This window comes from Salmo trutta, chromosome 10 (assembly GCF_901001165.1).
Source record: "Salmo trutta chromosome 10, fSalTru1.1, whole genome shotgun sequence".
Classification (NCBI taxonomy): Eukaryota; Metazoa; Chordata; class Actinopteri; order Salmoniformes; family Salmonidae; genus Salmo; species Salmo trutta.
The window spans coordinates 1,734,182-1,755,393 of record NC_042966.1 but is presented as its reverse complement, the minus strand read 5'-3'; the positions used below and the strand labels follow the sequence as shown (position 1 = coordinate 1,755,393).

General features: G+C 42.3%; 1 protein-coding gene across 1 annotated transcript; it reads right to left on the bottom strand.

Moving 5' to 3' along the window:
* Positions 1-6,765: 6,765 nt before the first annotated feature.
* Positions 6,766-7,811, bottom strand: LOC115200825 (gamma-crystallin M2-like). Its single transcript, XM_029763951.1, has 3 exons — positions 7,732-7,811; positions 7,277-7,519; positions 6,766-7,138 (listed from the first exon to the last, which is right to left on the bottom strand). Exons 1-3 carry the CDS (start codon positions 7,759-7,761, stop codon positions 6,848-6,850), a joined length of 564 nt encoding a protein of 187 aa, XP_029619811.1. The 5' UTR covers positions 7,762-7,811; the 3' UTR covers positions 6,766-6,847.
* Positions 7,812-21,212: the final 13,401 nt, after the last annotated feature.

The following is a 21,212-nucleotide window of genomic DNA, read 5'->3' as shown; positions in this document are numbered from 1 at the left end:
TGCTGGTTAAGTGTGCCTTGAATTCGAAATAAATCCCTGACAGTGTCACCAGCAAAGCCCCCCCACTGCATCACACTTCCTCCTCCATGCTTCACGGTGGGAACCACACATGTGGAGATAATCCGTTCACCTGCTCTGCATCTCACAAAGACACAGCGAACATGACGTACCGTCATGTCTAATGTCCATTGCTTGTGTTTCTTGGCCCAAGCAAGTCTCTTCTTCTTATTGGTGTCCTTTAGTAGTGGTTTCTTTGCAGCAATTAGGCCATGAAGGCCTGACTCACACAGTCTCCACTGAACAGTTGATGTTGAGATGTGTCTGTTACTTGAACTCTGTGAAGCATTTATTTCAGCTGCAATTTCTGAGGCTGGTAACTCTAATGAACTTATTCTCTGCAGCAGAGGTAACTCTGGGTCTTCCTTTCCTGTGCCGGTCCTTGTGAGAGCCAGTATCATCACAGTGCTTGATGGTTTTTGCAACTGCAATGTCCCGGATTGACTGACCTTCATGTCTTAAAATAATGATGGACTGTTGTTTCTCTTTGCTTGTTTGAGCTGTTCTTGCCATAATATGGACTTGGTCTTTTACCAAATAGGGCTATCTTCTGTATACCACAACCATTCCTTTTCACAACACAACTGATTGGCTCAAACGCATTAAGAAGGAAAGAAATTACACAAATTAACTTAACAAGGCACACCTGTTAATAGACATACATTCCAGGTGACTACCTCATGAAGCTGGTTAAGAGAATGCCAAGAGTGTGCAAAGCTGTCATCAAGGCAAAGGGTGTCTACTACGTAGAATCTAAAAAGTAAAATCTGTTGATATGCTTAAGACTTTTTTTGGATACTACATGATTCCATATGTGTTATTTCATAGTTTTGATATATTAAATATTATTCCACAATGTAGATAATTGTAAAAATAAAGAAAAACCCTTGAATGAGTAGGTGTGTCAACTTTTGACTGGTACTGTACATATTTTGAAATTGGCCATGTCGAATTATCATTTTAATTGCGCACATATTGAAGTCAGACATGCACCTACCCCAACGGTCTGTTGCTAATGACTGGGATGAATGCAGGAACAGATTTCAGGAGCAGGACAAGACACTCTTTTTGACTGAGGACTGATATAAGTGCATGTACATGATATAATTATATGGTTGGTTTGAGTAATAATGCCAGAGAAGCCAGTGTTTGGAGGATATATTGGCACAGGTTAAGTCGTTGAGGGCAGTCAAACCGTTCCAATTTATCCTCCAAACACTAGCTTCGAGGGCATTATCACTTTTATACAACGGGTTACCAACATATTCAAGTAATGATTGACATTTTCATTAAAGACGTTCATTTTATTCATACTATTTCATCCTTCCACAAGATTTAGTCCTCACACATCCAGGGTTGCTACCAAAACTAGTAATTTGTCCTATCAGTTTGGTTGCTAGAGAAGCGACCCAGTCATTAGTATGGCAATGGAACATTTAGAATGGTCTGGCAACGTTCTTCTCCCTTGCTTGCTAGCCAGCCAAATACATCTAACTTATAGTCACATCAAAAAGTGCAGGCGTTGGAATGCCATCTGGGAGCTAGATTCATGTGAGGGGTTCATGGCTCTGTTCAAATGCATCTTCGATCATCCCCAAGAGTTGAGAGAGGGGGGTGAGCGCCTACTCCAATTACGGCAGAGGGACCAGACAGCTGATGAGTACGCGCTCACCTTATCAACAGTAGCAGCATCCAGCGGATGGAATGAGCTGGCGCTTCATACACTATTCAGAAGAGGTCTGTGCGAGGAGGTCCAGACGACGACAACCTCTCCTTGGACACACTCATTGCGATGGCCATCCATCTGGATAACCTACTTAGGGAACGTCGGCACTCATCGCTTCTCTCCCTCCCTCAGTGAACACTTTGGATCAGAGCCTGAACCCATGGAGGTAGGGGTCACGCCTCCCTGCGGTGGAGCGATGCAGACGGAGACAGCTGGGGCTCTGTCTGTATTGTGGTCATGGAGGGCACCTTCTCCAGCGGTGTCCGGCACTTCCTAATCCGGGATCCACAAGAGCAGAGGGACGGTCACGTGATCTTCTACCTCCTGGGGCAGGATGGAGTATCTTCTCATCTTCATCACTTTCTGCTGAACTCATTTTGATGTCCATCACACTAGTTGACTGTCCCTCATGTACTGTGTCTACAGCGTAGTGGATTCCGGTGCCGCAGGGAACTTTTATTGACCAGACACTTGCCTCCTCTCTAAACATCATCTCATACCCACCCACTCTCCTCTCTTTCCAGGTTCAAGCCCTCGATTATCGGCCACTAGGATCTGGAACCATCACACACATCACCCAACCACTCACCCTCACCGTGGAGTCCATTCCTTAGGAGAACATCCCCTTCTTCATCACCAGTGCACCAGTTCACAAGATCATCCTCGGCCTCCCTTGACTTCAATGCCATAATCCCACCATCTAATCGTCGAGAATGAGAATGATAGACTGGTCACCCGAACGCCGGAGGACCTGCTTCCCCATCCCCTGTGGTTTCACGTCGGTTGAGAGTCATGTGGTTGCCCTTCAGCCCAACATCATGGAGGTATACCAGGACTTACGGGAGGTATTCTCCAAGACCCCCACCATCTGCCTTCCTCCTCATCGCCCCTGGGATTGTGCCATCGACCTGCTGGTAGAGTCTTCCGCCATCCTCCCGAGTCGTTGCTCCTGTGGTCTGGGACATAGGTGTGGAAATTTGCAAGGCTCTGGAGAGGAAGCCCGCACCCACCTACTGTCCTCCGAAGTGCATCTACGTTCCCACGGGGATAAGGAATTGGCTGCTGATCTGGGCACAACACAGCTGTTGTCGCTGGTCATCCAGTTATTTCTCACACTACCCAATCCATCTCTGAGAAGTACTGGTGGCCCACCTTGGCGCAGGACGTCACTCACCAAGTGTCACATTCACCATTCGTCAGAAGATAAAGAGAAATCATTGTCGGACCAATACACAGCGAGATCGTATGTACTCATCTTCTTAATTAAGGAAAAGAAGGGAAACCAAAATAAACACGTACACAAAACACAATGACGAATAACAGTCTGGTAAGGCACAAGGCTATACACAGAACAATCTCCCACAAACTCCAAACACATACCTAATTATAGGACTCTCAATCAGAGGCAACTAGGAAACACCGGCCTCCAATTGAGAGTCCAACACCCAATACCTAAACATAGAAATACTAAACTAGAAAGAACATAACCCAGAAATAATAAATCAAACACCATTCTAAACAAACCACCACCCCGAACCACATAAAACAAATACCCTCTGCCACGTCCTGACCAAACTACAATAACAAATAACCCCTATTACTGGTCAGGACGTGACACCACGTCCGTTCCTGTTCCATTTGTGCCCAAACCAAATCCCCCCAGAATGCTCCAGCAGGAAAACTCCTTCCCATGCCCCTGGTCCCATCTATCCATTGACTTTGTTACTGATCTCATGTCCTCTGACGGTTTCACCACCATTTTGGTGGTTGTGGATAGATTTTCAAAATCCTGTCATTTAATCCCTCTTTCTGGTCTCCCTAGTCTCTCTTCTGGCATTATGGCCTTCCGGAGGACATCGTCTCCGACCGTGGCCCCCAACTCACATCCCGGGTATGGAGAGCCTTTATGGAGAAGCTCGAGTTCACGGCCAGCCTCACTTCCGGGTATAGGCTTCAGTCCAATGGGCAGGTGGAGAGGATGAACCAGAGGAGGTTCTGGGGAGTCACTGTCAGGACCAGCAGGGAGAGTGGGCTCGATTCCTTCCGTGGTCGGAGTATGCCCAGAACTCGCTACGTCACTCCTCCGGGGTCTGCACCTTTGGGGGGGGGTAATGTCACGTTCTGACCAGTATGAGGGTTATTTTGTTAGTGCAGGCTGGTCAGGACGTGGCAGAGGGTATTTGGTTTATGTGGTTATGTGGTTCGGGGTGTGTATATTATGTAGAGGGTAGTTGATTTATGTATTCCGGGGTTTTTGGTCACTGCTCTGTTAGTCTATGTTCTTTCTAGTTAGTCTGTTTCTATGTTTAGTTAATTGGGGTGTGGACTCTCAATTGAAGGCAGGTGTTGTTTAGTTGCCTTTGATTGAGAGTCCTATATATTAGGGTGTGTTTGTAATTTGTGGGAGGTTGTCACTTGAATTGCTGTTGTTTGCCTTCAAGTCTGTATTCGTCGTCTATCGTTTTGTTGTGTTTTGTTGAGTAAGTGTTTTCATTAAAAAGTTAATTATGAGCACTCAACCCGCTGCGCCTTGGTCCATTCCTGACGACCGTCGTTACAATAGTGAATAAATATGATAGCTAATGTTAGCTAGCTATCTAGGCGCTAGCCAGTCAGGGGCACTGATAGATTGAAACTGTTATCAACAAAATGGGCTTCGCTCTATCCTATAAAACATGACATAGCTAACCATTTGAAAGTGTATTAGGAAGTTTAATAAGTTAGAAACAACCGGACAACTTTGGTTGGTAACTAGATAGATAGCTTGGTTTCCATTTTCCAACAAATCTTTCTAATCCACCTGATTGGTCATCAACGGTTACTGATCTTGGAACTCGTGTTCACCAGAAACGTTTTCTGATAAATTGTTCGACACTAGTGGCAATAAATATTATTGCCACAGGTTTTCCACAGATTCAAATACAATTTGATAGAATTATTTGAAAAAAACCTCTGGCAAACTTTTTGCCACTAGTGGCAATGAATATGATTGTTGCCATAGGTTTGCCGCAGATTCACCACCAGTGGCAAACATTTGCAAACTTCTGGCAACATTTTGTGGCACACTATTTGGTTTGCACCAAATTTGCCACAAACTTATTGGAAGTTTGCCACAACAAATTAATTTTTTAAAGGGTTTTTAACTGGGCTAGAAAATAGTACCTTTGGTAGAATGACGATTTGCTAAGTATGTCAAAACCATAATTAATTTATTTTCCCTGAGTCTATGAATCAAATAAAACTTTACTTAAAGTGCATTTAAAATTGCAAGAAGCACCACACCCTAATAGGGTCATTTTTCCCCTTAATCATATCACAATTAACTTTTACCAGTTAAATATCGACACCAATATATAAAAAAATGTGTATGACAACTTTTTGGAAATATTGTATTAAAATATGCAAATGGCGCGATATCTCATAAAATATGCGCATATTTACATATACCACAAATAAATGTTTCTGGACACTGGATGAAGTCAGTCTAAATTTTGGGGTTTCATTTTGTTAAGACACTCCAGGACCGGTTGTCACGCCCTGACCTTGAAGATCCTTTATTCTCTATTTTGGTTAGGTCGGGGTGTGACTAGGGTGGGCATTCTAGTTTCTTTATTTCTAGGTTGGCCTGATATGGTTCCCAATCAGAGGCAGCTGTCTATCATTGTCTCTGATTGGGGATCATATTTAGGCAGCCTTTTCCCACCTGTTGTTTGTGGGATCTTGTTTTTGGTACTGTGCTGTTTAGCCCTACTTACGTTACGTTTCGTTTGTATTTGTTGGGTTTTTTTCTGTGTTAATTTAATAAAGAAAGATGTACGCCTACCACGCTGCACCTTGGTCCAATCCTTCCATCAACGAGTGTAACACCGGTCTTGTACTGAGCAGATTGTGGATATATACTTTTTTCATATATACTTTCTATCTTCTTTTTTTTCTTATCTTACCCAACTGTTACCATGCACCTGCAAAAAAGATAGCTTAGATGTGTGAGTGGCTTTTGAATTTATTTTTCTATCTGTAAAATACTAAAGACATAAGCATTTTTGGTGCATATTTCCAAAGAAAATGTTATCTAGAATAAAAAACTTGACAACATATCAACAATTCCCTCTATACAAGTCTAGAGAAAACGTGGTGAATGCAGATGCTTAAGAAGTTGAGAAAAATTAGTTGGCGTGTGGGAAGAGTCTGACTTTCGGGAAATGGCAGATAAAGAAAGTACAATGAATTTAGCCTACCAATCGCCAAAGGCCTATTTAGACCCAATCTCTTCAAAGTAAGTTACTACATATAGTCAAGTTTGTAATATTCTAAATTAAATTGACTTTTAAATTATGTATGATATGTAGTGAGCTTTTAAATGATGGATTGTGCCTTCAGAAAGTATTCATATCTCTTGACTTATTCCACAATTTGTTGTGTTCGTCTGAATTCAAAATGGATTAAATAAATCTACACCCATCTACACACATTACCCCATAATGACAAAGTGAAAACATGTTTTTAGAAATATCTCATTTATTCAGAGTCAATACTTTGTAGAAGCACCTTTTAGCAGCGATTACAGCTGTGAGTCTTTCTCGAGAAGTCTCGAAGAGCTTTCCACACCTGGATTGGGCAACATTTGCCCATTGTTATTTAGCAAAATCTTCAAGCTCTATCAAATTGGTTGTTGATCATTGCTAGCCAAACATTTTCAGGGCTTTTTGTTTCTCAAAGAGGGGCCAGCCATGTGGCCTTTCATGTTCATGGTAAAATCCTGATTTGGTAATACACATCTTGTTTAAGTATATTTCTAGAGAAAAATTTATAAATGTGTTATGATGAAATCAAATTAAGTGTTACCCAAAAGTATTTTAAGTTCAGCTAGACATATTATCAATGAACCACTAGATATTGTTCATGTTAGCATAATTGGTCTCAGCTATATGGCAAGTGGTGCAGGTGTGTGAACAAGAAATCAGATGGTTTATTTTTTGTCACACATAAGAAGACACACATTAAATAGGTTTGTGAATAATTTTATTCAATGGCTTTTCTTGCTAACGGTACATCAAGCAATATTTAGTACCAGGAGTCCATGATACGCCTCATGCTCATGAACCTCATAGCTCTCATGCCTCCCATTCCTATGCTGCTGCTGAAGTTCTTGCACTCTCCAGGCCTCATGTACATCATCCTGCCTCTGAAGTGGTTCTGCTCGTACATCAGCCAGTGGCCATCCATCACGTTGCAGGACTGGCAGTCGGACATGCGGTAACGATCCATGATGGAGTCACAGTCGTCCATCATCTCGTGCATCTGACCTCCGAAGTTCTCTCTCTCGTAGATTCTCATCCTGTAGTTTCCTCTGTGCTGTTAGGATAAAAGTACAGGTTTCACTGATCAGATCAATTATATATACAATTGTTTAATATGAGAGTATAACTATTAAAATGTTTTACTTTTAATGAAAATATATTACTATTTTAAGCTGAAATATTTTCAAACTACCATGGGGATCATGTGACAGGACTTGATGCAATCACTCATTCCAAAGTTGCGCATGTAGTCAGGGTAGTCGCCCCTCCTTATGAAGTACTGGTTTCCCATGTAGTTGTTGCGGTCGTAGACCATGAAGCAGCCATTCTCAACCCTGCAGGATTGGCACCTGCTCAGGTAGGAGGTCATGTCAGTGCAGTCGCTGCTGCACTCATAGGAACGACCCTGGAAGTTCTTGTCCTCGTAGAAGACCATCTAAAAATAAAAAGGAATCATTTCTATGAATAATACAATTGTATGAAAGAAACATTTTAGAGAAATGTGGGATGCTATTCAGTCACACCGGTATCCAGGTTATTGGGATAAGTAAAACTATGATGTTGTAGTTTGGGGTACTAGAGCCCTTTTGTATAAAGATCTATGACAATTAAATGTATAAAACTATAAGAGACCTTCCCAGTGCTTACCTTTCCTATGTTCATTCTGGTGTTGGACATGTTTGCTGTCTGTGCTGCTGGTTGCTGCTCCTGAACTGACTTCCTACCTGGTTTAACCCTTTCTTTTATACCTGACCGAACCTAAAGAATCCCTAGCTCCATTGTTCAAACCCCTGACCCAGCAACATGCTATAGAGGCCTACTGAGTCCACAGAGGTCACGTCCACATTTAGAAAGGCTGTTTCTCAAACAAAGTAACATAAAGCCTTTTGAAAGTTTACAACAGATAGTAACAGCTTTGACATTGAATATTCTCCATACATCACCCAATACTTTCATAAGTTTTGTAAGCTTATTTGAAATATGCCTTTTTATTAAATATTGGTTAATATATGTCTCGATTTTATATTGTAAGCTCATTTAAGACAAAAAAGCAGAAATCACATATTCCCTTAAGAGTGGAAGTCTGTGGTTAACCTGTGAGGTTAAACTATGTAATACTTATCTTTAGCACCGACATTCCTAACCAATGAATAATCAAAAGTGAGTTGTTACTTAACTAACCTTTGTGGTTAATAACCATGATACTGGAGTCATCTTTACAACATTTAAGACATTTCAACAACAATCCATTAATTTATTAATTCCTCTTGCAGTAAAAAAATACATTTGATAACTTATTTTAAAGAACCCTATATAAAGGGTTTATAAAGGGTCTGTAGGGGTTAATAAGAGTAGTTTATTATAGAGTAGTTATTGCAAGTAAAGTAGTTTACAACTGCAAAATAAAAAGATTGGTCAGTTACCCCCCTAGGGGTACCTTATTGTAAAGTGTGACCAATCATTTATATTAGTATCTCTGTACAAACTATGGTAGCAGTGGCACTTTGTTTGGGTACCCTAGTACTTACTTAATTTAACTGAACTTCATGGTACCATGTAATACTGAATCTCAAAGATGTTGTGTGTAAATACCACTTTACCAAGTCATTTCTAAGTAAATAGCTGGTTATTTCTGTGCCGTAAAATAAAGTGCCCAAATTATTGACATTATTAATATTTCAAAGCATATAGATACATATAAGTAATTACAATAAGTATTTACAAATTCAAGATTTTGAAATGCTTCTCTCCATGATACCCCGCACAGATAGACACCAATAGAGCTCTCTGTTTCACTGTAGACAGGGATCCTGGACCCAGATTAAGTCTAATCCTGAACTACTGTATAAAGCATGTTGCTATGATAGCTAACATTAGATAGCTATCTGATAGCAAATATTACCAGACTAGCTATAGAAACTTTGTCTGCCTTGTTATCAAGCACATTGAACATGAGAATATGTAGCTACAAGGTGTGTATTTCGGTCAGTTTTAACATTCCAATTTACTTCATAGTTCTAATTGTTAGATCTATATAATGTACTCAGCATGTGACCATGTGGTTGAATAAGGTCCCTTCCAAAAACAATATGTACTTCAAAATGCAAGATTACAATATCAATAAGTACATACAGAGAAAGATCTGAAAACCCAGGCAGTTTGTGTCATGGGTAATTCTGTGTAACTGCTGTTGAGTATAATGCCAATTCTGAGTTATCATGAAAAACAAGGACAGACCACATAGCTATGACTCTGCTATCCCCTATCGTTCACAGATACACACAGCAGTTTACAAAAGACACATTTGTCATTTAGCAGATGCTCTTATACAGAGCGACTTACAGTAGTGAATGCATACATTTCATTCATGTATTTTTTTTGTACTGGCCCCCTGTGGGAATCTAACCCACAACCCTGGCGTTGCACACACCACATCGTCTTCTTCACCACATTGTCTGTGTGAAGGGACCATTTCAGGTCATCAGTAATGTACATTTACATTACATTTGTAATTTAGCAGACGCTCTTATCCAGAGCAACTTACAGTAGTGAATGCATACATTTCATTTCATTCCTTTTTTTTTTTTTTTGTACTGGCCCCCCCGTGGGAATCAAACCCACAACCCTGGCATTGCACACACCATGCTGGCGTTGCAAACACCATGCTCTACCAACTGAGCCACAGGGAAGGCCAAGCAAATGTACAAGCCGAGGAACTAGAAGCTTTTGACCCTCTCCACTATGGCAGATAGTTCACTCAGGCCATTTACCATTGAAAAAAAAGGTAAGTTCCGGTCTACTTAGACACCAATGCAATAGCAGCAGAGTCTGGTTTACTTAGTTCACTAACTTTGATTGAACCACAAAAAAACTTGGGGAAAAAACAGAGAGTGGGGTGTCTTGGTCTCTGCTTGAGATGCTCAATGAGAGGGGGCAGCACTGAGCTAGCCTGCAATGTCACTTTCTGGAGCAACTCAAACTGCTCATGTTATGTATCCATGAGATGCCATCTTAACCAACTTTTTTTGCTTCAACCCAACATCTGTCCACAAAAATAACCCCATGAACCTTTTTGTATGGAGTGTAAAATTTTTTTTTTTTAAATGGTAATTGCTAATTTGCTATGTGAGGCTTATTTGATAAAATTGTTTCATAATGGTTAGGTTGTTACTAATGCACTGATATAAGTGGAGGCATGTGGCACTGACAACTTTGAAAAAAAACAATGTTAAATTGAAGTTGTGCGTGTTGTTCACACATGTATCTGCTCTCTGTGGCTACAATGGTCCCGCCCGATCTCGCCTCCTCCGGCCTGCCTTCCATCTTTGAGGACATGTATTTTCATTGTTAGAGTTGTCGATCAACTATCTTGTCAATATAAAATAAAATCTTTGCTTCAAATGCTCTGTTGAGTCTTCACAGGAGAATGTATGGTGTCATGTGATCGATGGCTTTGTCCATTCATATACAGTCATTGGGTGGTTCTCTCTTGCATTCAAGTAGATTACATAATTGCAATAACAAAGGTACATCTATGTTATTTTGAGAGTACTACAAACTGCATCCATATAAAATAAGACAAAGGTACACAAGACAGACTATAAAACATGAATTCACAAGTCACAAAACGGCTTTGCAAACCCCTGTGCATATTCATACACACACACACACACACACACACACACACACACACACACACACACACACACACACACACACACACACACACACACACGAATCAGTCAAAAGATGGTTGTTCTCAGTCTCTCACTACAGATGGTATCAGACAGTGTGTGTGTTGGGGCATGGGTCATGCAACATTCAAGTTTTAATGTCACAGACAAGTACAGTGAAATGCCTTTCTTGCAAACTCAAAACTGAAAAAAGCAATAATCACTAACAATGTATTACTGGAGTGATGGAGGTAGATATGTATAGGGGTAAGGTGACTAGGCAACAGTATATAAGATTAACAGAGTAGCAGCAGCTTACATGTGAGTGGGTGTGCAGGTATGTAGAGTCATTTTAAATGTATGTGCATATTATGTGTGAGTGAGCAAATGATGGAGTGAGTGTTTCAGTGTGTGTTGAAGTGACAGTGTGTGTGTGTGTGTAGGGCCCTGTTAGTGTGCATAGAGACAGTGCAAATACTGAAATAAAGGTCAATAAAGATACAAAGTTAACAAATTCTTAAAATGGAAACCCTCACATGGAACTATGTAGGCCACCCAGAAATGTAGCTGAGCCCGTTCTCATTCCAAAGGTGCAAAGGTTCAGTCAAACTGAAATTAAATTATGAAAATTACGTAGCCATGCAGCTCATATGCACTTATTGTACAAAACAATATTAATGTTGAGGACAGACGTTCCGCTAGCAGAACGCCTCGCCAAATATCCAATGGAAGAACGTGGGGCGAAATACAAAAACCTCAAAAATGCAATAATATACATTTCAAACATACGACTATTTTACACCATTTTAAAGACAAGACTCTCGTTAATCTAACCACATTGTCCGATTTCAAAAAGGCTTTACAGCGAAAGCAAAACATTAGATTATGTTAGGAGAGTACATAGCCCAAAATAATCACACAGCCATTTTCCAAGCAAGCATATATGTCACATAAACCCAAAACACAGCTAAATGAAGCACTAACCTTTGATCTTCATCAGATGACACTCCTAGGACATTATGTTATACAATACATGCATGTTTTGTTCAGTCAAGTTCATATTTATATCAAAAAACAGCTTTTTACATTGGCATTTGATGTTCAGAACATGCATTCCCACCCAAAACTTCTGGTGAATTTACTAAATTACTCATCATAAACGTTGACAAAATACATAACAATTATTTTAAGAATTATAGATACAGAACTCCTTTATGCAATCGCTATGTCAGATTTTAAAATAGCTTTTCGGCGAAAGCACATTTTGCAATATTCTGAGTACATAGCTCAGCCATCACGGCTAGCTATTTTGACACCCGCCAACTTCGAGGCACACTAAACTCAGAATTACTATTAGAAAAATTGTATTACCTTTGCTGATCTTCATCAGAATGCACTCCCAGGACTGCTACTTCCACAAGAAATGTTGTTTTTGTTCCAAATAATCGATAGTTATGTTCAAATACCTACGTTTTGTTTGTGCGTTCAGGTCACTATCCAAAGGGTAACGCGCGAGCGCATATCGAGACAATTTAAAAAAAAATCTCCTTTACCGTACTTAGAAAAATATCAAACGCTGTTTAAAATACATTTTATGGTATTTTTCTCGTAAAATAGCGATAATATTCCAACCGGACAATAGTGTATTCATTCAAAGAGGAAAAGAAAAAACAGCATGGTCGCGGGACGGCGCATATCCAATCTCTTAGTCACCAGGCAGACCACTGACAAACTGAGCTACTATACTCTGCCCAGAGACAGGAGACGCCTCAATCCGCTTTCTGAAGGCTTTAGAGAGCCAATGGAAGCCTTAGAAAGTGCTACATACCCCACAGATACTGTAGTTTCGAAAGGGACTAGAAAGAACTACAAATTCGCAGACAGGCCACTTCCTGCTTGGAATCTTCTCAGGTTTTTGCCTGCCATATGAGTTCTGTTATACTCACAGACACCATTCAAACAGTTTTAGAAACTTCAGAGTGTTTTCTATCCAAATCTACTAATACTATGCATATTCTCGTTTCTGGGCAAGAGTAGAAACCAGTTTAAAATCGGGTAAAAATGTTTCATCCAGCCATGAAAATACTGCGTGTGGTTAAACCGGCCACGATGAAAGTCACCCTGTTTTAGGTGCGGGGCCGTTGGTCATTGGAAAAGGGAGTGTAGGTGCAATAGAGCTCGAAATTGGCAAAAATTACGACAGGAAAAGTATTATATTTAGTAGGGCAACAGGAAGAATCTTAAGCGATACAGCTACTACCTATATCTTTGAACACAGGTTCAATACCCGATAATTTTACATGACGGAAGTGGAGCCGATTTTGGGGTTGGATAGTCCTTGCTAAGAATTAGTGTCAAACTCTTGGGGCAGTGCTTTATTTCATATCAGAACTATAGTGTGTAGGCTATTGGCTACTACTGTATGATGCTGTCCCCCAAATAATAGATATAGGGCTGGAAGTGCATGTTCTACCCACATTAAATACAGACATGAGGACGACTGCATACTCAAGAGAACCTCCAAGATGGTAATTTGTTAATGGTCCTTAAGGGTCACGTAGCTGCTGTAAATGAATTGCATGATTAATTATGCACCTACAATATGTTTGCTGGCCTGTCCATGTGTAAAGTGGAGCAGTGAGACTATGTACTCAGTGGGAAAGTGTGGTTGTTTTCCATCAGTACGTTGACTAAGAGTCAATCCACTATTCGAATGAACCAATGTTGGAGGGATACACAAACACACACTTGTCAATTAACAGACAGTGCATTCATCTTAAGATAGCTAGGACAATGTCACGTCCTGACCAGCAGAGGGCGTAATTGTATTAGTTTTGGTCAGGACGTGGCAGAGTTTTTGTGTTATGTGTTAGTTAATTGGGGTTGGACTCCCAATTGAAGGCAGGTGTGTGCAGTTGCCTTTGATTGGGAGTCCTATATAGTCTGCCAGAGTGGCCCGACTGTCCTCCGGCCCAGCCCAAGTGGCCCGCCTGTCCTCCGGCCCAGCCCGAGTGGCCCACCTGTCCTCCGGCCCAGCCAGAGTGGCCCGCCTGTCCTCCTGCCCAGCCAGAGTGGTCCGTCTGCCAGGGTCAGCCCGAGTGGCCCGTCTGTCCGGCGCAGCTATCGGCGCCACCGAAGTGGGCAACGCCGAAGGTGGAGCGAGGTTCACGTCCCGCACCTGAGCCACCTCCAGGATAGGTGGGTTGGGGAGGGAGGGTGTAGCACAGTGCCGTCGTTGACGACAGCCACCCTCCCTTCCCTCCCTTCCCTCCCTTACCTCCCTTATTGTTTAGGGGGTATTGTTTATTGGTTTTGTTGGGGATTTTTTTGTGTTATTTTTTTAAGGTGCATTCTGGGGTCTGCACCTTGAGGGGGGGGTACTGTCACGTCCTGACCAGCAGAGGGCGTAATTGTATTAGTTTTGGTCAGGACGTGTCAGAGTTTTTGTGTTATGTGTTAGTTAATTGGGGTTGGACTCCCAATTGAAGGCAGGTGTGTGGAGTTGCCTTTGATTGGGAGTCCTATATAGTAGTGTGTGTTTTTCCTTGGGGTTGTGGGTAATTGTTTCTTGTTTAGTGTGTTTGCACCTGACAGGACTGTTGGCTATCGGTTTTCTCAGTTTGTTTTGTATAGTGTTCTCTTTTGCTTTATTAAATATGACAAACACTAACTCCGCTGCATTTTGGTCCATTCCTGAAGACAGCCCTTACAGAAAACCACATCACAGGCATAGAAAATACATTTTCTCTAACGTGCAGTACCTGTCAAACACTTGGACTCCTAACCATTCAAGGGCTTTCCTTATTTTTACTATTTTCTACACTTTAAAATAATAGAAGACAAACTATGCAGTAACACATGGAATCATGCAACTAGGCAAGTCAGTTAAGAACAAATTCTTATTTTCAATGAAGTGTTAAACAAATCAAAATATATTTTAGATTCTTCAAAGTAGCCACCCTTTGCCTTGATGACAGCTTGGCACGTCTTAGCATTCTCTGAACCAGCTTCATGAGGTAGTCAGCTGGAAGGCATTTCAATTAACAGGTGTGCTTTGTTAAGTTAATGTGGTAATACGTTTGAGCCAGTCAGTTGTGACAGTATACAGAAGATAGAAGTCCATATTATGGCAAGAACAGCTCAAGTAAACAAAGAACCAGTCCATCATTACTTTAAGTAGGGTGACCATATTTTAGTTTTCAAAAAAGAGGACATGTCCGGGAAAAAGAGGACGTATGGTCACCCTTGTATTAGCTGTCTCATTTGGAGTGTTTTTAACTTCGACTAATTTACTTTGCACGCCACCATTCTTCCAATCAAAATACTGACTAAGCAGAGGGAATATTTTCACAGCACCGTGATTGGTCCCATCAGTAGAAACACCACAGTAAGGTATGTCTTCTAGTGCTTTCTGAGCTATGTCGACAGAATGTGGTGCTATCACAGCGTTAACAATTGCTTCGGTCTTAGTACGAGCGCTTGAACATTTTCGCACAGTCTCAGAATCAGGGAAAGCCTTTTTTAACAAGGCAGACGTGCAGTCCATTGATCTGTAGCTATTGTGATGCTTCGTGTTGTGGAATGCAAAAACTCCCTCCGCAGCAGTAACAGCATCTTCTGTTTTACCTGCTCTCACAAAATAGTCAGTTAATTTACCTGACGAACTCTCTCCTTTAGCTGCAATTTTGTGTTTTGCGGAGCTTATGTGGGCTTCTAGGTCGCTAGCACCTTTATTTGACACTGACACGTACGTGCCAGCTTTGCAGGTCATGCATTTTGCTTCACACGGATCCCGAATAAGACGAAAACACGGGAATTTTCTCTGTAAATCGTCTGTGAATTTACATTTGCGTTTGGGCATTTTTACGCTGTTCTGGAGCCATGTGCCACTGTTGACAAGCAAGCTGCTGCTCTGTCTCTTGGCTGTTGCCATGGTGAGGGTAATGATTGAGATGCAGTTTGACCAATGTTTGCGTAGGCCTACATGACCCACCAATGGTGGCGTGTGAGAAGGCGGGACCTAAAGAGAAAGGTAAAAGCAATACAAAACCCCAAAAACGCACACAATGAATGGCGACTGTAGAAAGCAAAAGCCGAATCCCGGACATTTTGGGCGATTTAGAAATCCTGGCCGGACGCATTTTTTTAGGTCCAAAAAGAGGACATGTCCGGGAAAAAGAGGACGTATGGTCACCCTACTTTAAGACATGAAGGTCAGTAAATACAGACAATTAAGAACTTACGTTTCTTCAAGCGCTACAATGATACTGGCTTTCATGAGGACCGCCACAGGAGAGTTACCTCTGCTGCAAAGGATAAGTTAGTTAACTGCACCGCAGATTGCATCCCAAATAAATGCTTCAGAGTTCAACATCAACTGTTCAGAGGAGACTGAGTCAGGCCTTCATCGCTGAATTGCTGCAAAAGAAACCACTAAAGGACACCAATAAGAAGAGGCTTGTTTGGGCCAAGAAACAGGCAATGAACATTAGACCGATGGAAGTCTGTCCTTTTGGTCTGATGAGTTCAAATGTGCGATTTTTGGTTCCAACCACCATGTCTTTGAGAGACGCAGAGTAGGTGAACAGATGATCTCTGCATGTGTGGTTCCCACCATGAAGGAGGTGTGAGGGTGCTTTGCTGATGATACTGTCGGGGATTTATTTAGAATTCAAGGCACACTTAACCAGCATGGCTACCACAGCATTCTGCAGCGATACTCCATCCCATCTGTTTGCGGGGGAGGCAAGAGACCCAAGTTGGCAGAACAGAGTACTCAGGTTTTTAACCTTTTTAACTAGACAAGTTAAGAACAAATTCTTATTTTACAATGACGGCCTCCCCCGGCCAAACCCTCCCCTAACCCGGACAACGATGGGCTTATTGTGAGCCGCCCTATGAGACTCCTGATCACAGCCAATTATGATACAACCCGGGATCGAACCAGGGTCTGCAGTGCCGCATCTAGCACTGAGATGCAGTGCCTTAGACATCCGCACCACTCTGGAGTTGGTGTAGGGTTTGATCATAGCCTGAAGGTAGGGAAGGGCAGTTATTCTTGCTGTTCTGTAGGTAAGCACCATGGTCTTGTAGTGGAAGCCAGTAGAGTGTGAGGAGGAGTGGGGTGACATGAAAGAACTTGGGAAGGTTGAAAGGCAGGCTGCAGCGTTCTAGATAAGTTGCAGGGGTTTGATGGCACAAGTGGGGAGCCCAGCCAACACCAAGTTAGAGGAGAGGACAAGTGCCAGGATTAGGACCTTTGCCGCTTCCTGTGTGAGGTAGGGTCATACTCTACCGATGTTTTAGAGCATGAACCTGCAGGAGCGGGAAGGCGACACTGGAGTTGTCAACCGTGATGGAGAGGTCTTTGTGCAGGCAGGCCTTCCCCGGAAGGAAGAGATGTTCCGTCTTGTCGACGTTGAACTTGAAGTGGTGGGCCGACATCCAAGTTGAGATATCTGCCAGGCACGTTGAGATACATTTCGCCACCTGGGTGTCAGAAGGGGGAAGGTGAAAAGTAATTGAGTGTCATCCTCATAGCAATGATAGTAGAGACCATGTGAGGATATGATGGAGCCGAGTGACTTGGTGTATAGAGAAAATAGGAGAGGGCCTAGAACTGAGCCCTGGGGGACAACAGCAGTGAGTGTATGTGGTGCAGACACAGATCCTCTCAACGTCGCCTGGTAGGAGCGGCCTAACAGGTAGGATGCAATCCAAGAGTGTGCAGAGCCTGAGACGCCTAGCCCTGAGAAGGTGGAGAGGAGGATCTGATGGTTCACGGTGTCGAAGGCAGCGAACAGATCTCGGAGGATGAGAACAAAGAAGAGAGAGTCAGCTTTGGCAGTGCGGAGAGCCTCCATGACACAGAAGAGTAGTCTCGGTTGAGTGACCCGTCTTGAAGCCTGACTGTTTGGGTCAAGATAATCGTTCTGAGAGGGATAACAAGAAAGTTGATCAGAGACAGCATGCTCAAATGCTTTGGAAAGAAAAGGGAACAGGTCTATAGTTTGATAGGCTGAGTGAATGAGTAGCGATGTCGTCAGTCTTTTTTTCAAAGTGAAGATGGAAAAGAGTTTCCTAGGGTTAGAGGCAGAACCTTAATTTAGAGTGATAGAAAGTGGCTCTAGCAGCGAATACAGAGGAAGAGAAGGTAGAGAGGGAGTGAAAGGATGATAGGTCCTCCGAAAGTTTAGTTTTCCTCAATTTTTGCTCATCTGCCCACAGCCCTGTTCTGTAAGCTCGCAATGAGTCACTCAGCCAGAGCAGGTGCGGAGGGCCGAGCCGGCGGAAAGAGGACAGTGCGAGTCAAAGGAGGAGAGTAGGGTCAACGAGGCAGAATTAGTAAACAGGAGGGAGAAGGATTTAGCAGAAGAGAGAGATGATAGGATAGAGGAGAGCGAGAGAAGATTGTGACGGGTCATGACCATCTGGGAAGGGGCTGAGTGGTTAGGGTTTGAGGAAAGGGAAACAAAAGGAAACAAAGTAGTGATCAGAGACCTGAAGGGGGGTTGCAGTGAGATTAGCAGGCGAGCAGCCTATAGTAAAGATGAGATCAAGCGTATTGCCTGCCTTGTGAGTTGTAGGGGATTGGGAAAGAGTGAGGTCAAGAGGCGAGGAGGGGAAAGAGAGTTGGAAAGAAATGAATCAACTACCGCAAAAATCGGCAGTTCCAAACGCTGCCAAAGACCCGGAATTCCATATGGGTTGTGCGCGCAGGGTACACTAAATTTAAGGGTTGTAGCCAAGGGGTGGGGAGCGTCTAAAGCCTACAGGGAGAGGCGCGAACAGGTATAGAAAACACACACAGTTGACAAAGCTACAAAAGAGCAAAATTAGATCTGTAAGGTAAGATACTCAAGTGAGAGAGTGGTGTGGAGCCTTCCTTTCTTTCCTTCCTGGAACAACAGGGCAGGACTGTCTTTGTTTTGCGTTTAAAATCGCCCCTGACACAGCTGCCGCTGAGAAACCAGGGGTGACTGAAGAACTGACATTAATTGCTAATTACCTAGCAGAGGTGGACAGCACATCTCCCTGTACTAATTGCTGATTGCCTAAGAAAGGTGAAACCACTCCCCTCCAATAGTCACTGATTACCAAAACAAGTCACAAATTTCCCTGCCCCTTGATCCTGGTTGATGCGTCAACAATCATCTGCAAATGATGAGCAGTCAGAAGTTTACACACCAAGTAGACTACTGGGAAGACAGGCAGCACTTAAAGTACTGTAGATGGCCTTAGCTAGCAAAAAGACAGTACTAGACCACGACAGATAAAGACCATTTTTTAAATACTTATCACTCCTGTAGATATCAGGAGTCATCTAGCTATAGAATGAAGCACACACACACACACACACACACACACACACACACACACACACACACACACACACACACACACACACACACACACACACACTTGTTCTTCTATCCTTTTGGGGACCTAAAATTGATTTCCATGCAAAATCATATTTTTCCAAACCCCTAACCTTAACCCTAACCTTAATCCTAACCCATAACCCTAATTCTAACGTTAATTGTAACCTTAACCCTAACCCCTAAGCTTAAAATAGACTTTGTCCTCAATGGGGGTGTAGGAAATGCCTACACGAGGGAGAATGTTCCTTGTTTTAGTATCCTTATGGGGACATTTGGGGATTTCAGGTCCCCACGAGGATAGAAGAACAAGACCGCACACACACACACACACACACCGTCTCTCACAGACCAGGGGGTAGACTTCAGAGTACACAAGCACGTTAAGCATCTGAATATAGAAGCCCATCTAAAGTTGAAGAGGCACATTAGTAATGTATTGAGATGGACACTCGCTGCCTGCCTCCCTTCCTGTTTACTTATTTATACTGTGTTTTCGGGCCTTGATGCAGTCTGACTGTTGTGGCAACAGGGGAGGTGGAAACTGGATTTGTTGCAGGTCTGCGGATAGCTGGATAGCTGTCTAACAGGGCTCTCTGGAGTTGCTTGATGTCGTCTGTCAGACAAGGATAGTCAGTGCTGGGGATAGTGTCTGCTTGCAATAAACTCTCCAAAAGCCTTTTACCGAGCAATTGTAAAGGATGTCAGAAATGTCTATGCAAAATGTTCAGTGTGTGTAAACTGTAATTCAGCTGACACAAGGGTCCCCACTCTTTAACCCCTAGAGTCAATTTCTGCGGTCCCACAAACATCGAATTAGCATAATACAAAAATCCCCATAACAATCTGTCAGTTTAGGCTAGAGATATGTTATTTTTTTGCATTGGATGCATCTCAATCCACCGCATCCGCCAATGTCGCACTACTGCATATACGGTGAAAGGTGACAGAGCTATAGCGGTGTTTGTCAGACCATGAGACATCCCGAAAATTGGTCTTCTCACAAAATCGTCTGTTGTGTCTGAACGATTGGAAAGATGAGACTTTCACGAACACTATTGTGTTTTCCGTTTTGCTCTACGACCCCCACAAGCGTTTTGGGACTCGTCTGAAGTCGGTACAGCCGTTCTGCCAACATCTGTCTGTAGCATCTGAACAGTTTGGGCTACAGACTAATATGACCCCTCTGTGGAAACGTGAGACTCTCACAAATGCGTACATGTCGGTTTCTGCTCTAGGACGCCCACAGGTATCACAAGACTCATCTAAAGGTCCCCCGGAGACTGTTAGTGCCAAAAATAAGGGGTCTCTCAGATATAGGACAGACACTTCAGAAAAAACATGATTTTGATTTTTTTTAGGGGACTATCTGTTGTTCGATGTAATGAATCTGCTATGCAATGCGTTTGTTTGGGCTAATAGTAGTAAGGCCAATTTTTTTTATCAAATAATGTTTGAATATTTTTTTTTATAGGTCAAGGGTCTCAAAATTCAAAATCAAATAGCTAAATGATCCCTGGTATGACCTTCTTAAAACAATTCCATATAGCTTAGTAGAACCATTGTGTGTTTGTGTGTGTGTCAAATCAAATGTTATTTGTCACATGCACTGAATACAACCTTACCATGAAATTCTTACTTTGTGTGCATGTGTGGTGTCAATATGCATGTGTGTGTGTTTTGTGTGTGAGCATATGTAGTGTGGGTGTGTTGGAGTGTCAGTGTTGTATGTGTGAGTGATTGGGTAGAGTCCAGTGAGTGTGCATAGAGCCGGTGCAATAGAATCAGTGCAAATAAAAAGGGGGTCAATGCAAATACACTCTTAGAAAAAGGGTTCTAAAAGGATTATTCGGCTGTCCCCATAGGATAACCCTTTTTGGTTTTATTTTCTTTATTATAATTTTTTTTAATTTAACCTTTATTTAACTAGGCAAGTCAGTTAAGAACAAACTCTTATTTACAATGATGGCCTACCCCAGCCAAACCCGGACGATGCTGGTTCCAGGTAGAACCATTTTTGGTTTCAGGTAAAACTATTTTGGGTTCCATGTAGAACCCTCTGTGGAATGGGTTCTAC

What these genes read in the sequence shown, in the direction of transcription:
- LOC115200825 (XM_029763951.1), bottom strand. Translation starts at nt 7,761, where the DNA reads ATGTCCAACACCAGAATGAACATAGGAAAG. An exon ending in CCAGAATGAACATAGGAAAG is followed by an intron (nt 7,520 to 7,731) that starts GTAAGCACTGGG and finishes TTTTATTTTTAG; the next exon opens with ATGGTCTTCTACGAGGACAA. An exon ending in CCTGTCACATGATCCCCATG is followed by an intron (nt 7,139 to 7,276) that starts GTAGTTTGAAAA and finishes TTATCCTAACAG; the next exon opens with CACAGAGGAAACTACAGGAT.